The 16,467-nt window shown below is 46.5% G+C and overlaps 2 protein-coding genes across 2 annotated transcripts in view; one reads left to right on the plus strand and one right to left on the minus strand.

Annotated features, from left to right (window-relative positions):
* Positions 1-16,467, plus strand: part of MAPKAPK3 (MAPK activated protein kinase 3) — an 84,946-nt gene that overhangs the window by 16,051 nt on the left and 52,428 nt on the right. The window lies entirely within an intron of this gene.
* CISH (cytokine inducible SH2 containing protein) lies at positions 7,053-15,954 on the minus strand. The gene is made up of 3 exons (XM_009091008.4): positions 15,297-15,954; positions 10,521-10,744; positions 7,053-10,045 (listed from the first exon to the last, which is right to left on the minus strand). The coding sequence occupies exons 1-3, from the start codon at positions 15,341-15,343 to the stop codon at positions 9,543-9,545; spliced, it is 774 nt and encodes a 257-aa protein (XP_009089256.1). The 5' UTR covers positions 15,344-15,954; the 3' UTR covers positions 7,053-9,542.

Below are 16,467 nucleotides of genomic sequence, written 5' to 3' on the forward strand. Positions count from 1 at the left end.
TGCACATCTTGGAAAGCAAACCCCTTGGAAGAGCCAGGCACTGGGAATATTTATATCTCTGGAGCTGGGCAAGGTACACCCCGTGAGCAGTGTGACCTCAGCTGGCTGCGTCACCCGCTGTTTGTTGGGCTGTTCCCTGAGCTCCAGGGTTACCTGGAACCACCAGTGTCTGTAACGTGTTCCCTTTGCATTAGGTCATTTGTTTGGTCAATAACTGGGAATTTTGAGAGCTTTCTGCTTCTCTGCAGTAGGAATTGATGATGATAGTTGTAGGGATCCCTATAGGATATACAGTATTTCCTGTAGACCTTTTGGGTTTTAACTCACCTAAGTAATAGGCTGAAGAGCAATGCTGCTGGTGGGAAGTGGGAGGAGAGAAAAAACAGCTTCTTTGACAGTTTCCTATTTCATTAACTCAAGCATAAGGAGAGAATGTTTCTTTTCCTGTTTCTTCACAGGACAAAGATTGTCCTTGGTTTAAGAAGTTCTTTGACAGGAATGTTCCATCAGCTAATTCCTCTAAGAAGAGCTGAGACTAACGAGGTGATTATTGGAGTAATTATAGGCCAAAAGGCAAATGCAAAATAAACTGCAAAATTACCGTGCAAAATTCTGCTTGTTGCCTCCTGCAAACTGGGGAGAGATGTGTAAGCAGGGTAATATATTATTGTTATTGTTTATTAGTCAAGTAGGTCAGGATTGATAATATGTGATGGGGTTGTCTGGTTGTGTTATGGAGTGGACTTTTCTGAACACACCTGTCTTCTCATCCAAGATGGGTGGAGTATTTCCACTTCCAGTAGCTGTGCTGAACCATCCCTTTGGAATGATGGTTTGTATAAGCACTAATACCAACGTGATGATCAATGCATATTTTCTGTTAATGCCAATGCACTTCTATCTTAGGAAACAGCAGAAGCCAGCATGTGACATCTTCACTTACTGCTCCAGTCAGTGTTACACTGTCACTTGACACTGGCACAAGTTATTTTGTTTTCAGCTGTGTGCCTGACTTGTTCTGGCTTATGTAGTGAAGTTTCCTCTTTCAGGCTGTACTCTCCAGCCAGGTAGGAGAGAGCTAAGGGATGCCAAAACTGCCTTCAGGTGCCTTCCTCACATGGCCCTTCTGAACAGAAGGGGCCCATGGTGTGCACCAGGCCTCCTCCCCACCTGCTGTGGGTTGGCAAGGCACAGGAAAATCCTCCCTTACCCCAGAGCCAAGCTGGAAGGTTGTGTGCAGCCTGAGGTGCATAAGCATGTCAGATGGAAGCTGCTGTGGATGAAGAGAGATGACTGAAGGAGTTGTGGGCACTGTAGGTGAGGGAGCCCAGTCTGGTTTGTGGAGAGTGCAGCTATTCCCCACATAACACAATCCACACCTTCTGCACCAAAGTGATTCCTGCAAGCTCCATGGCAAACTCTTCTTCCCAGCTGGTTTTCAGTATCCCAGGGCAGGGAGAGTGTTCCAACATCTGCACACTGGGGCTTGGAGTGGCTGTTTCTGGAGAGTCCTGGCCCAGATGCCTGGCAGGTCATGCTAACCCTGCTCCAAAGGCGTTCATCAGCAACAAAAGGTTCTGTGTGCACAGGGAAGCCTTCCATCTCCTGTGTTCTTGGAAAGAAAAGAGTAATATGGAGTCTCCATGTCAGCCCCCACCCAGATTGTTCTGCCCCTGCTGATCCATCCCAGCCTTGCTGTGCTGTTGTGTCTTATTCTTCCCAAAATGCTGCCCAGTGCCTCTCAGCCAAGGTGAGTTCCATGGCACAGACTGGGGGGAACAGCACTAAAAGAGGTAAATTACAAAGAATCTCAAAAGAATGTAAGGAGTATTCCAAAACCAAGGGCTTAGAAGAGAGTGAGGTATTTTCAAAAAGTTAGATTTTCCAAAATGTTCCCTGGAAATAATAAATAATATTAGGTCATGCTGTAGGCTATTTCAGATTTATGTTTTAATTATAATAACACCTTTTATTAGTGCTGAGCACTTTCAGACAAGTGCAAACATATAGCATATGCACTGGGCAACATATTTCTTCATCATAATTCCAGGCTTGGAGGTAGTGTTTTGAACTCTGCCTCTGCAGTGTTTGGCAATGGCTGCGGTGACACTTGCATGATGGGAAGAATCCTTGCCAAATTGGGTAACTTCTGACAAGTATAAACACAGCTCTGTCTTCTGTAAGCTAGATTGAAACCATGTTGCTGTTCTAGGGAGGAAACAGCCCTGACATTAAACACTCTGCAGTCTATGAGAAGCTATTAAATCTCTGCCCGTTCGCACTGAGTGAGCCCACAAGGAGCAGGCAGTGAGGGACAGCTGGCAGGGAAGGGTGTCCCAGGAGATGAGCAGTGGGTCTTGCTGTCTCTTTGTCCCAGATATAATCCAGATCTGTTGTTTATAGGAGTTGTCATCACAGAAAGCTCTGTCCTAGCCAAGGTGAAACAAGTTTGCTGAGATCAATTCAGGCTTGGCTGCTCAGTTTTCCACAGGCTGATGTTTACATCCCGAAGTAGCATTGCACATGTTCTGACTGGAATGTTTGTAGGTGAATTCAAGAAAGCCAGAACTTAATTGTAAACTGCACCATGGGCTTTCCTTCTGCTTCTAAAAGAAAAACCTCCATGCTGGGTTTGTGTATGCTGGAGACAGTGTGTGAGGAAAGGGTTTTCCTGTGTTAAATCAACAGCACTTTAATGTTACAATTTCCCTTGAAGACAAATTAGTATCAGAACTTCACCAGGGATAAAATTTTTGTCTGTAAAACTAGGAATATGGAGTGAACCAAATTCAGCCCTGAAGTAAATGAATTCCCATCCTGCTCCTTGGGAAAGGAACCTGGATTTAGCCCGTTGTGTTTTACAGGTTTCCATGGCAGGGCTGTTTCAGCAAGGGCAGCATTTCTCCAAGAGCCACAGTTGGAAAAGTTGCAGTGTATCTTCCAGAGCCAGGCAGTCACATGATGGAGTTACTGCCCAGGCCAGAGTCCAAGGAAGTCCAGTCCTGGCTAAGCTCTGCCACTGAGTTTTGATTGACCAGCTCTTCCTTTGCCCTTCCATCTGGCATATTTATATCAGGTTTTTGAGAAATACCAAGTCTCTGATGGTCTGTTTGGGCAATCTAATGCTGCAGTAACCAAGCTTTTATTGTCACTGTAGTACCATGGGGAGACATTAAAACAAATGCCTTCCCTGGCTACATAGAGTGTTCTCTTAAAATAGCTATTTTGACAAAAACTAACATTGTGTTTGGTTTTTGCAACTCAAGTCTGAGCTGCTGCAAGTGCATTTATACTGCATTTAGGAAGTAATGGCATTGAGGGGAAAACCCGGCCAGTGAGGTCTGAAGAAGAGGAGCAACAGGAGGAAGGTAGCTCTTGTTCATGAAATGAAACCCTTCTCTGCAGATCTAGGTTGGTATGTCAAGGTGAAGCAGTTCTGACTGAACCCTTTCCTTTGCTGGACCAGGCTGCTTCCTCTGGGTGTGTTCTTTCCTATATTTAAATTAATCAAATGAGGATTTTGCAACAGGGGGGATTGATGGGCCAACAGCCTCTCTCCAGCCATGACCACTGCCACAACTGGTTACAGGGGAATTAAAGGACTAAGCCAGCAGTGGTTTGCAGTAAAACTTCCTTTTTTGTTGTCTCATCTGTAGTGAATATAAGCTGGAGTTCTGAAACTTTGTTGTTTTCCCTCCCCTTTCCAAATCCAAAAAAAACCACTCTGAATTATTATGTTAAGATTGTTATGATTTAAAGTCCAAATTGTGGTTTAATTTCCATAATTTTCTTTTGAAATTTAGTGCCCAGGCTAACAGTGAAGCCCTTAAAATTACTTTTCTTCTCTCTGGTCAATATGTTACCTACCAATAGCCTTTTTTTTCTGAACAATGTGTTATTTTCAAGTAGGAAAAATTACTAGTTCTTGCTAAAGTTTTGAAGAGTATGTTTATGTAGACTCCTTAGTCCACATAATTGAACACTGAAAGATTCTAATTTTATTGCTAGGGCCACTTTGTCATTTTTCCCTGAGGATGTTTTTTGCTGCACAGCAGAGGTGATGACAGATGTCTGATGGATGCTGCAGGGTCGTGCCTGCTCCCCAGGGCCACTTGCTGCACTTGTTTGTGTTGTGAGCAGCAGGAGCCTCATGCTGGGCTGTGTTTCTCGGGGAGCAGCAGGAGCCTCATGCTGGGCTGTGTTTCTCAGGAAGTGGCAGTGGGAGATCAACACCAGGTTCATTCCAGGCAGCATTAGCCTCCAGATAGAGCCGTGCCTCCACGTGTTTCTGCTGCCTGGGCTCTGGCACCCAGCATTATAAAAAGCCCACAGAGGCAGGCCTGGGTGTGGGCAGGGAGCAGACATGTCTGAGTCTGAATGTGTTATCAACACTCAGAGCAGCCAGGGCCTCCTCACTGCCCTGAGTTGGGCAATGCTGGCAGCTCTGCCTTGCCTTGACTCCCTCTTCCCAATTCAGAGCTAGCTTGCTGTGAACAGACAGGGGAGGAATGTTTCTGCCCAAGGACAGGGCAGATCTCTAAGTAATACCTTATTTTTATCTGACTGGCTTTTTTTTGTAAGGAGCTGCTCAGACTGATGGGTTTTTCTCCTGTTCCCCCTGTGAATGATGGGTGGGGGTCACAGAGAGCATGATGTGGATGTTGTGACAATGCTGTTCAGAACTGAGGGAACTGGAGGATGTTACTTGGCATCCAGAGTTGTTCTGGCACATCTTCACTGGATATTGTTTTACCCTCCACTCCAGACCATTGGACTGCTGATGATTTCTGGGCTGGGGAAGAGGATACTGTAATTCCATCAGGATTGCATGGGTCACAGCAACCATTAGGGACATGTAGGAGAGGGCTGTGATACTGGCTTCTGACAGATTTGAACACAAGAACATGTTTGGCAGAACAGCTACACAAACAGTGTCCAGTTAATTTTGGTTTTAATTCCCTTAATTTCACAGATTGCAGGTAGGACTGACAATGGAATTTGGACTAGAAATGACATGTAGTAGGTCAGTAACTAGAAACACCTAACCATGTGTATCCTAAGAGAAGTAAATACACTCTGCTGATTCACTTGATTTGATGCTGGTTCCCCTGGCTTGGACTGGGGAATGTTGGGCACCTGAGAGGATGTAGGGAAAGGACTAAGGTTTCAGGAAGTTAGAAAGGATAGGGATCTGTGCATGTGAACTGGTTATTTCACCCTTGCATGTGTTGCTTTTTCATAAGGCTAGTGATTTAAGACAGAAAATGATACCATATGTGCCTGACAAACTGCACGGGAGTTCTGCTGTGGCAGTGGGCCACAGGAGTGTGCTTTCAATCATGGACTGGGATTTCAATTCCCAGTCCTATCAGTCTGCTTTTCAGACTCTCTGAGGGCTCCACACCCAGGTTTCTATCTGCAAACAGAAACTGTAAACCAAGAGAAAATCCAAATTGTTGTGCATTGGCTCAACAAACCATACAGGTGTCACTGGGAGAGGAGCTGCAGCTGTACTGCAGTGCTGGTAAAGGCCAGCATGCATTGCCACAAATGCTCCTGGTTCCAGAGATCTGGAACTCAACTGTAAAACTCAGCTCAGTGTGCACAGAGGTTTAGCACAGGAGTTTCCACAACATGAACCTGTTTTATTTCACGAAAAGTACTGAAGGTGTAGGAGTGGGAGTTGTTAAGGTAACAGCTGATGAGGTAAAAGCAAGTGTGACTGCAGCTCAGGACCAGCCTGGCTCATGCTAATCATCTCCACCTTCAGCCTGTGGAAAGGAAACAGCAGGGTTTCCTATGTGTACTCAGAGGAAGAGTTTAGAGCTAAGAAATTAAGAAATCAGTCAATAATGTGTCAGAAATGTTACATTTTTCTTTCCAGGTTTTTCCAGGATTTGAAAAGCTTCTTTTTAAAGATGGATGCAGCTTTTCCTTCTTTTGTTTTCTCTTTTTCCTTCTTTTGTTTTCATGTTTCCACTTATTTTGTGTTTTGCTTCCACCCTGTGTAGTTCTCTTTCCATATTTCCTGTTAAACCAAGTGTGATGTGATTGTTTTTGTTTAACAACTTGATCTGGAACACATTATGGCATTGCCAACATTTCCTGGTTTGGTGTGCAATGGAAATCTATCTGTGCACTCACACTGATGAGATTGTGGAAGTATTTGTTAGGGAATGCCAGCTCCCTGGCTGGCATAGGAAGCACAGCACATGCTTCAGGAGTACTTTAAAGCAGTATTTTGAACTTTGAAGCTAGTGGATTCACAGAGGGAGAAGGATGGGAGAGGAACTAGTTCAGTTTGTTGGTGGTTTTTTGTTTTTTTGTTTGTTTTTTTTTTTAGTGTGTTTTCCATTTTGCAGTGGTTGGGAGCACATTATGCTTGCTTTGGGCAGGATGGGGGGACATCTCTTGGGCATCTCTCCTGGAAGAGGAGCACGGAGGGACCACAGTGAGTCACCTCCCAGTAGTGGCATTGCCTCAGTGTGTTCCATGTGTTTCAGAAGCTGGACAGATGGTGTGTCCTCTGGCTCCCTCTGACATTATAGGGCAGATCCAATCCCTGTGGTTTCCCCACCTGCTGTCTGGTGTCTCAGGTGATGTCAAAGGCTGCAGGGCCAGACAACAGGTACAGGGACACTGCAGCCCAATGGTCCCAGAAAAGGGAAAATGGATCTGCCCTGGTCTCCCACCCAAAGCATCATCTGCCTTGTTTCCCCAGCATTGTATTGGTTTTCTATGGCACACAGAAACAATACAAGAATCATTCCTGTGTTCTTCCACATCATTAAAAAATGTGCCTTTAGTCCTTATTAACGTGGGACTTGGGATCTGCTGCTGCTCATCTCTGTGCAGTAGGAGCCAGGCCCACACTGAGGATTTTAGTGTTTACTTTCCCAGTATCTGAAGGACCTTCTTTTTGTTGAAAGGCTTTTTGTCTTGCTTGAAAAAAATGATCAGGAGTTTGCCCTCTGTTCTTGGAGAGGATGTCTTTAAACAGAAAATGAATTAATCCACTTGGATTTTACCAAAGACTTTGAGTGGCTTTAAAGTATATTTAAAATGTTTATTTAAAATCCAGAGTCAAATAATTTTTAACAAACTGTCTCAAGATAGAAGAAACTGACTTTTTGGAGTAACTGTATTGTTTATTTGTTGTATTGCAGTAGCACCTAGAGATCCCTACTGTGCTAAATGCAGAACAAACACAGAACAGAGCTGGTCCCTGCCCGTGGGAGCTCACAGCCTTCAGCCTGGGGTCAGCCAGGAGCTCCTGGGCTCTCTTGGAGCAGGGAGTCAAACCCACAGCTTGACCTCCCCATCACCTCCAACAGAGAACAGATCAAGTAGGAGGCAAGTTTCAGAGAGCTGAACAACCTGCCCTTTCCTGCTGTACACTTTTTCAACTGTTTTTCCCCAAGTGCAGTTACCAGGCCTGTGGCTGAGCACTGTGGGCTCCCTGAGATCACTGCTGCTCCTCAGAGAGCCGTGGTTTCCTTGTTCCCAGTGTCCTCAGGCAGATAGAGGTGTTTGGATAAAAGGAAGCCTTTTCAGTGGTTTATCATTTATATTATTTTTTTTTTAAGTTTTCCTTTCTGCCTTCTAAATTTTCATTCTCATTTAGTACCTTTACATGTTTGCTGCCATAGAGGGGAAGGATATACCAAAAAGCAAACCTGACATCACACATGCACACTGTCAATCATCAAAGTATCAAAAACAAAGCTTGCAACAGCACAAACTTGTATAAATGTGGAGAGAAAAAAAAGGACACTGACTAAGCACATCAGGCCATCTTGTCCCTTTTGGCAGCTTTAAGACAGGGTGGAAGAAACTCACCCATTTTTTGAGCTTGTCTCCTGGGTCACCATCCCATCTTTTTCCATTTTCTCTTCTAACACTCAGCTATAGCTGGGGGTTTGTCCATTCTGATTTACAGAGCCTTAGAGTCCCAGGGAGGGATGAACAAGGAATCCTTCATGTTCACTCATGCTAGAACAAGTCAGGGGGTCTTAGGGGCAAAATAAGCCACATGGTAATTTGTCTGTTCCCTCCTCTACTATCACTCGATGGCAAGGTGTGAAGATTATGAGATTCAGCAAATGAACAGGAAGGGGCAACTTGTCTGTGCTGGTTTGGGGCAGATCCCATCTGCTGTCTGTCCCTCCTGTGTGTAAAAGAGCAGGGGAAGAGCCATTGTGCCTCATCTGCAGGGGGTGAACGGGATGGGGTGCGAGAAGGAAACCCAGAGCCAAAAGCCTAATTATGGATAACAAACATGCAAGTCAGAGCAGGGGGGAGGAGAGGTCTGGACCTTGGCAAACAGAAACATTGGATTGTGGTTTCCAGTGTTGTGCTCCAGCCTGGAGCTGGCAGAAGCCGCATGGCCAGTGACTGATGCTGGCCAGGAGCAGAGCATGCAGCAGTGTGGCCTCGTGGGAGCAGGGAGCAAGGACAGCTCTGTGGGCTGAGGTGCCTCTAAGTGTTACCCCAGAAATAAATAAATAAATATCCTGAAGCTGTGCGTGTCCCTGGTGCAGCCCAGCAGAGCTGTCTCTGAGCCCCTGCTCACGGAGACCCTGCTCTTGCCCCATGTCTCAGGCAAGGTCAGGGAACAGCACTTTAAAAACACAAGCCAAACACAGGGTGCTCTGAAATGAAATCCTTCTGCCTGCATATGAGAAAATTTGGTTTGTAATTACTTGTTTTGAAATGTTTTGTCGCAAACTCCCTTTAGAGATGGAGAAGATGGAAAAAAATGGGATGAGCGCTCCCTGGCCCAACCTCACTATCCAGATCTCTGTGCAGAGCTCTCAAGGAAGAAGAGCTTCCTCAAAGAAGTCTCCTGTCCACGTGTGATGCAGCACACATCTCTGGGAGTTCCCACTGTGCTCTGAGGTTGTGATACCCTCTGTAGCTAAGGAAGAATTAACAAATAGTCTTAACCTCTGTAGAGGTGGGTCTGGATACAGTCATCTGAGTCTCATATACCCCAGAAGACCAGGAGAGCTTGGATGTGGACTCCTGTAACCTGTCACAGGGACAGGCTCAAACAGAAGCTGTTTGGATATGAATCCAAATCCAAATTCCCAAAGAATTTCAGCTGCCAGTTGGCTGGGAGCCTTTAAGCTATCTCTAATTTCACAAAAGAAACAAAAAAAAAAAAAAAAAAGTAAAAGGTGCTTTAAAAATACCATGAGGAGAGAAACTACCATGGAAATAAATAGCAAAAATAACAACATTAACATGTCCGGTGTCACAGCAACTCTGACATTCAAGTAGTGTGGCCATGCCTGCAGAGCTTCTCCCAGCCCCTGCCGGCACAGCCTGAGGGTCAGAGCTCAGCTGGTGCCCCGTTGCTCACTGAAACAACCCACTCCTCCCTGGGGCTGGAATGGATGTGAAGAGAAGGGGAGAGAGGAAAGATGGATGCAGTCTCTGCTGATAATCAGGTCTTCGCTGTGTCCGCCTTTAGTGGGATGGAGCCACAAAGTTCTCGTGGTTGCGTCTCTCATTCCTGCCTGAGACAGAAGGGCCACGCTTCAGAGCTGGAAGGGATATTGCTTCAGGTATTCCCCCATCCGCCGGGGCAGGGGCAGCCGCTCCACGTCGGCCGTGCACTTGTTGATGCGCAGCCGGCACAGGTGCTGCAGGCTGGGCATGCTGTCCTTGCGGCCCAGCGGCCGGATGAGCTTCAAGTGTACCGCAGCTGCTGCCAGCTCTTTCTGCAGGGGAGGTAGAGGAGACGGAGGCGGGTAAGGAGCCTCGGTCTTGCTTTCCGTTGTGCAGGACAAGACGTAGTGCTGGATGAGACTGACCACGTCTGGGAAGGCCAGGATGCGAGGTTTGGACAGGTAGTTGGAGTCCAGGCGGAACCTGCCGTCAGTGTACTCGATGCGCACGTTGGTGGGCCCGCGGTTGGTCTTGACGGACAGCGTGAACAGGTAGCTGGGGTGGGTGCTGTCCCGCACCAGGAAGGTGCCCTCAGGCATCTTTTGCAGATGCTGCTTGGCCTCACTGGCGGTGATGGAACCCCAGTACCAACCTGGAAAAACATCCGAGAAAGAATTTGTTAGGGAAAGAACATATTCTAGGACGGGCAGTATATTTAGGGAAGCCTTGAGGGCAACCACATTGAGGGCCTGGGAAGCAGAGCCAGAGTTGGCAAGACCTTCACAAATTAAGACCAAGTTCTAAAGGTTACCTGCCTATGCTTGCCATTGCTGTGCTGGGGCTTGGGATGAGGCTGGCGGCTGCTGCAGCAGCTGCAGTTTACAGAGGAAAAAGCAATTTGCTTTTTGCCATTCCTTCTCCCAATTCAGTTACAAAAGATAAAGCAATAAATTAGTTCATGGTGTATGGAGACTGCAGATACACTTGCTGTGTGCACAAGAGCCAGCCATCCACACAGGAACCAGGTTCCTGTCTGAAGTGGAATCAGGAGATTCTTCCTGGTGCTCAGATTGTGGCATTGTGTCCCTGCACCCTTCTGACCCTGTGACTTTGCAATTGAATCTTACCAGATTCTCGCAGGTAGGAGAAGGTTTTTGCAATGCAGAGAAGGTCTTCTTCAGGGTCCCGTGTCTGAGCTGGATTGCTGTCTGGAACTGGAGCTGCAAGGGCAGGCGCAGACTCCTCCTGGAAAGCCATAACTGGGAGAGGTTGCATGATGGGCTCTGACAATTCCTCAATGCCCCTGAGTGACACTCCCCTGATCTTTTCCTCCGCCAGCAAAGGATGAGGTCTGAAATGAAAGGCACACTGTGCTATTTCTCCTTGCCTTGAGATCAGTTGCAGGGTCTGTTGAGTGCATGCTACATTATACAACGTGTTATGTTTTACAAACAGATCCTCAGTACCATTGTTTCTGAGAGAGGCAAGGGAGGAGGAGGGAACACAGCTAGAGATGAGCCCTTAAAAAACAGGGACAGTGAATTTGCCTCTTTAGTCTTATGGAAGGTGGTCAGTCTTGCAAATTACAATGATTTTGAATCTGAAATTTTTAGATGTTGCCTTTTAATATGTAGTTTCAGGGGCAGAATGGTTTATGACAGCATTACAGCTTCAGTTACATGATTACGATGTTGGAGCATTTCTCTTTCTGCCAGTGGGATTGTCATTTCTGCAATATAATTAGAAGCAGAATTGGGAATAGCTTGGGTTGTGTCCTACCCACTTTCTGCCAAAGGATGACCTGATCCTAAATGAATCTGTCAGAACTCAGAGTGAGCTGATCACATAGGAGAACAGTGGGAATTCTTGTTTTAGCCAAGTCCGTGCACTACATCCACTCCACCGTTCAGCAGCTTGATGGAGGAGTCAGTGTGGCTGTAATCCCTGCAGGACTGCACAAGGAGGCTCTGCCATGGCCAGGCTGCTAGAACACATTCCCCTGTGGCCTGAAGTGGTGAAGCTAATCAGCATCTAAATGTATTTTCACAGCGCCTGGAGCTCTCATGGGTCATGGGTGCTCCTCATCAGCAGCACAGGGATTCCTAAAGGAAAGCAGAGGTCTAGGGAGGATGGATGTCAGAGGCCAGGAAAGTCTTCATTCCCAGGCAAACTCCTGAGCAAAAATTAGTTTCTGTCCCAGTGTGTGTAAGTTCTTTGCCTCTGTGGCCCCCTGTCCTGCTGCATACCCTGTGTTACATCCCCCCACAATCCCCAACACACTTGTCTTTCAGACACTTTAAAGAGAAGATGCCTGAGAGAAATACCCTCAGTCCTCAGTGTGACACTGCCACAGCACCACTGGAGCTGGCAGTGATGGCACAGGGTAGAGCCACCTCCCCACATTGTTGAAGAGAAGCAGAAGGAGACTCTGAAGTCCTAAGCGCTTCCCTTTGGATCATCCTCCTTCCCTCTACGTGAACAGGGACACTTCAGGTACATAAATAAATGTGCTATAAACTGATCTGCACCTGATCATACCTGCACTCCACCACCTCAAACTGCTGAGACTCAAGTACGGGAGAGAGAACAAGAAGAAGAGATGTGGGAGGAAAGTAGATTAGAGAGGACCTGAAAGCATTTTCACACCTTGTAAGTGAGAGCCATGATCAGTTCCACATCTCTGCATTTCTAAACAAACCATGCAGGTTTGGAGTTAGGTAAATTTAAATCTACAGACTTGCCCTTGCAATACACATAGCAACCCCCCTGCTATTCTTTTAGTATTTAGGAAGGAACAGTCTTCTTTTTCCATATGTCAAAACACACTTCAAAAGAAGGATACCTGCTTGGCTTTCATGGTACCTAATCTATATTTCTTAATTTCTATTAATGGGTAAGAAGCCAGGCTGAATAAAAGTGATTGCTGGCTCTTGTCCTCACCAGGGATCCTTGGTCACAGGACCTGCATTTTCAGAGGCTTTGGTACATCTGGATATATTTTTATACCTGGAGATCATTGTTGGACAAGTACCAAGTTCTCTTTTAAATCCTCTTGGAGATACATTTATAGGTGTTGAGGGCTCCATTTTTCAAGATATTTGGATGTCTCCCTCTTAATGTCACAGTCTTCACAAATGCCTAGCTACCTATCTCTTTGGGGAAAGGAGATTCCCAATTCTGCATTACCCCCCTTTTTGCACAAGGAGGACCTTAGGCCAGATCAGCTGCTTGGAACATGGTGCAAATAACACCAAGGTCATGGACTTGATCCCCATATGGGTCATTCACAGTTGGACTCGATCATCCTTGTGAGTCCCTTTCAACTCAGAATGTTCTGTGATTCCGATTCTTGCCTCTGCTGACCCTAATTACCAATTGGTGCTGTGCAAGGAGGGTGGCACAGCAGTGTCTCTCACACAAACCATTCCCTAAGCTGAAAATGACTGTGACTGATACTAAGGAAAATCAGTCCTGCACCATTCACTCACCAGAATTCGAATACTGCAGTCCAAGTGCCAGATCTCGCTGAACTTATTTTCTCCTGGAAAATTTTTCTGGCCTACCCTTCCAGAAGGGTTTGGAACATAAAGAAAACTTTTCATAGAATGGAACTTTTTTTTCTTTTTATATATCAACTTCAGAGAGGAAATCAGGAATTGGCTGAGAGGTGGGGAAGGAAGGAAGGGAGAGATAGCACAGCTACACAGGGAAATGTCTGCCATGAATCAGGAGGAAAGTTGTTACTTTCAAGGGCTGTACCAGTTCACAGTTTGGTCCTCCAAAAACCACATCAACTGTGTGAATTTGTCAGTCAATTTCTTTTACTTAGCCTGTGTGCTTGAAATGAGTTTTCCCACTGTACTCATGCTCCTCTGCCTTACACTCTGTGCCACCAGAGGCTGGAGGAGCCCAGACACCGTGCAGGCACTGTGGGGATCCTTCCACGGCAGCCAGAGAAAGGCTGGCCTCACACATTTCCTATTTTCCTTCTATACCCTGGCCTTATACCTCTACAAAACCTCCCAGTGTGGCTGTAGGCTCAAAGGAACATGCTGGAAGAGAGGAGAAGGATTAGAAATTTCGACAGACTGGGAGGTCCTGGTGTCCTAAACAACTTTGTACATAGGCTGAAGAAGGAAAGCTGCTGCTGGGAGCAAACAGAGCAGCTCCAAGCACAGGAATGGGAGAGCAGAGGGATCAGCAAGTAACAGCAGACTACAGCTTTTAATGCAAGAACATTTGCAAGAGGGTTAAGAAGAGTTTACTGGGATAAGGACAGATTGAAAAAGGTTTGTTGACATTAAAATGTCAGCCCTTTGGTGGGGCAAAGAAAGGATTTGCAAATAGTGCTTGTAAGATAGAAAGCAGAGGAAAGGTGTGGAGAATCAGGACTGCATAGAGCAAAGTGTTCATACAACAGCTGTGAGGAAGAAGCAAACAACCATATGAAATTTGGCATGTCTAGCTCAGAGTCTAGGTGCACTCTCAAGAGAAACAGCAAATGAACTTCCCTGTGCTTTGGCAGCCAGTGTTTCAGAAAGCCTTAGAATGGCAAGAAAATTCAAGAGAATCAGATATGTCTAATACCATTTAATGTTGGCTTTGTAGTTACTGTGCTGATAAACTAAACTTCATAACACAGCATAAACACTACAAGAAAAAGTGTGGAGCTGCTCTCCCTTCCATCAGCTGCATCCCAACACTCCACTGGGGGCTTGGTCTGAATAGGATGGAGAGTATGGAGTCCAGGATATACGAAATCCTAGAGGATAATGAAAATGGAGCAATAAATGGCCTTCAAAATAGGCATTGAAATGAAAATATCTACACATCTGGCTCCATAATAAGTTCTTGGTGGGTAAGGGAAGCAGTAGCTCTGATATGTCGACCCTGGAGAAAAGCTTCAGATAAAGGTTTCCCAAAGGCCAAGCTGAAAACCAAATTCCCTTTGCCATAGCTATAAGAACTGCAGCTGCAGACTGAAAATAAGAGTGAAAACAAACCCCTCACATAGTAGGAAAGTAGTGGTAAACACAAGCTCTGCTTGTCTGTGGAACAGATTTTGGGGGGAAATGGCAGGAAAATCCCCATACTTCGGTCATCCCAGGCAGACAAGGAAGATTTTACTCAGAGGAAAATCCACCAAACACTGGAGTGATAGGAAAATCTGACATGATGACTCAGATTGAAACAAATGCTCACAATTTCCAAGTATGCAGCCTATGTAAAAATACCAGGTGATTCCTGCACACCAGGTATTCCTCAGCTGATAAACGAAGCTGGTCACAGGGACACTGAAGTGCCGACACATCAGTACTGATACCAGAGAAGGCATTTGGATGTCACCTGTTCTCCTGAAGGCAGATGTGGAACTATCTGTGTGCCCCCTGTGGCTCTCACTCTACAGAAAGCTGGGTATATACACATACACTTAAACTTACAGAAAACTGACATTAATTTAGCATAAATACCTCCTTCGAAATAGACCAAAGCACCTAAACTCCAGGGAAGCTTTTCCCTGTAAGCAGTTTGATTCCAAAAGGACTTTAGAGAGCACCTGAGGTGTTGGGTTGGTGTCTGCAGTGGTGCTGCGTCTACCCCACTGAACAACACACTCCAAGTTATTCTGACTCTCCCCAAGACTTTGAACACCCTGTAGTTTTTCAGCAGTAGAAAGCACGGAAATCAGGAATACCTTATGGTTCCATGATTTTGGCCTTGGAATCTAAAACACAGGCATACAGGACTGACACATGAACTCAGCACTCGGCCGGCCAAAGTCATTCCCATTCCATTACAGTCACACATGGCAACACACGGGAGCTGAAAAACTGTCACAGAGAACCTTCCAAATGACAATTATCAAAGCACAGCTTTTCACAGAAGGCTGCAAAGTATCTTACCCCTGAACACAGAGGATCATGTCACTCCCGGACCAAGGGAAAAGCATTAAGTCTTCAAGAAGGTGGGAAATTATTTCTTCTCTTCCTGCCTTCTTTGCTCTCCTGAAGCAGCGAGTTCAGCCTGTAGTTGGGGTTCACGGTGAGAGAAAGCTGGCGAGTCCCAGCAAACCCCTTCAGCAGGTTGCTTCAGACACAGCCAAAGCCAAGCAGAAGACGAGCTGTCCGACAAAGACTTCGGCAACTTTGGCCAAGAAAATGGGTGCGCTCTCAGTGCTTTAGAAAAAATAATGTATTCTTGTTCTGCTTTTCAGAAAACAGCAGCAAAAAAAAGTTAAAAAAATAACCAGAGAAAAAGGAAATTACATATATTTAAAGAGGAACTGATCTTCCTTCAGAGCACTCTGAAATAATAATAAATAGGTACCAATAAATAAGATCTCCCCGAGTGCTGCGGGAAGAGCCGGAGCAGCGACCTGTCTCAGCGCTGGCTCCGGAGAAATGAAGCTCCGTGGAAAGAGGCGGGGGGGGTGAAAAAAAAAAAAGGCAAACCTCCTTAGTAATCTTTTGTGTGTCCCTTTTAATCTGTTCCAGGAAGTGAGGAATTCCTGGAATCGTATTGTGTTCGCATCACTCTTCCTATATCAGCCACGAGGGGAGGAGGAGGGGGGGAAAAAAAAAAAAAAAAAAAAAAAGCGAAGGTATAAATAGCTGTGTCCAGCACGGCCGCGTCCATGCTGCCATGGCCAGGGGAGGGAGGGGAGCGGAGCCCCCCCGGCGGTCGGGTGGGCAGGCAGGGTTGGGGGGGAGGGGAGGGAGGGGAGGGGAGCCGTGCGGAGCCGCCGCCGCGCGTGTTCGTGGAAACGCCTTTGATCCATTTCCAAGAACTTTCCAGGAACGCGGGGCCGGCGCGCCGGGCTCTGCCAATGGGCGCCGCCGCCGCATGCGCGGGGCCCGCCCGGGGCGGGGCCGGCAGCGCCCACCGGCTCCTGCCCGGCCTCAGTGCACGGCTCCCCTTGATTTTCCTGCAGCTGTGTGTCGTTTTCCTTCCACTTGTTTTTAAGCATTTGTAGTTTTGCGGTGTCGTTTCGTGCCTCCCCTCCCCGGCGGTTCGGCATCCTGCCCGAGCTGGTGGCGCCTCTCCGGGTCTCTTGAGCACCGGTGCAGGGCAAGG

The sequence above is a fragment of the Serinus canaria genome, chromosome 12, assembly GCF_022539315.1.
Source record: "Serinus canaria isolate serCan28SL12 chromosome 12, serCan2020, whole genome shotgun sequence".
NCBI classification, from domain to species: Eukaryota; Metazoa; Chordata; class Aves; order Passeriformes; family Fringillidae; genus Serinus; species Serinus canaria.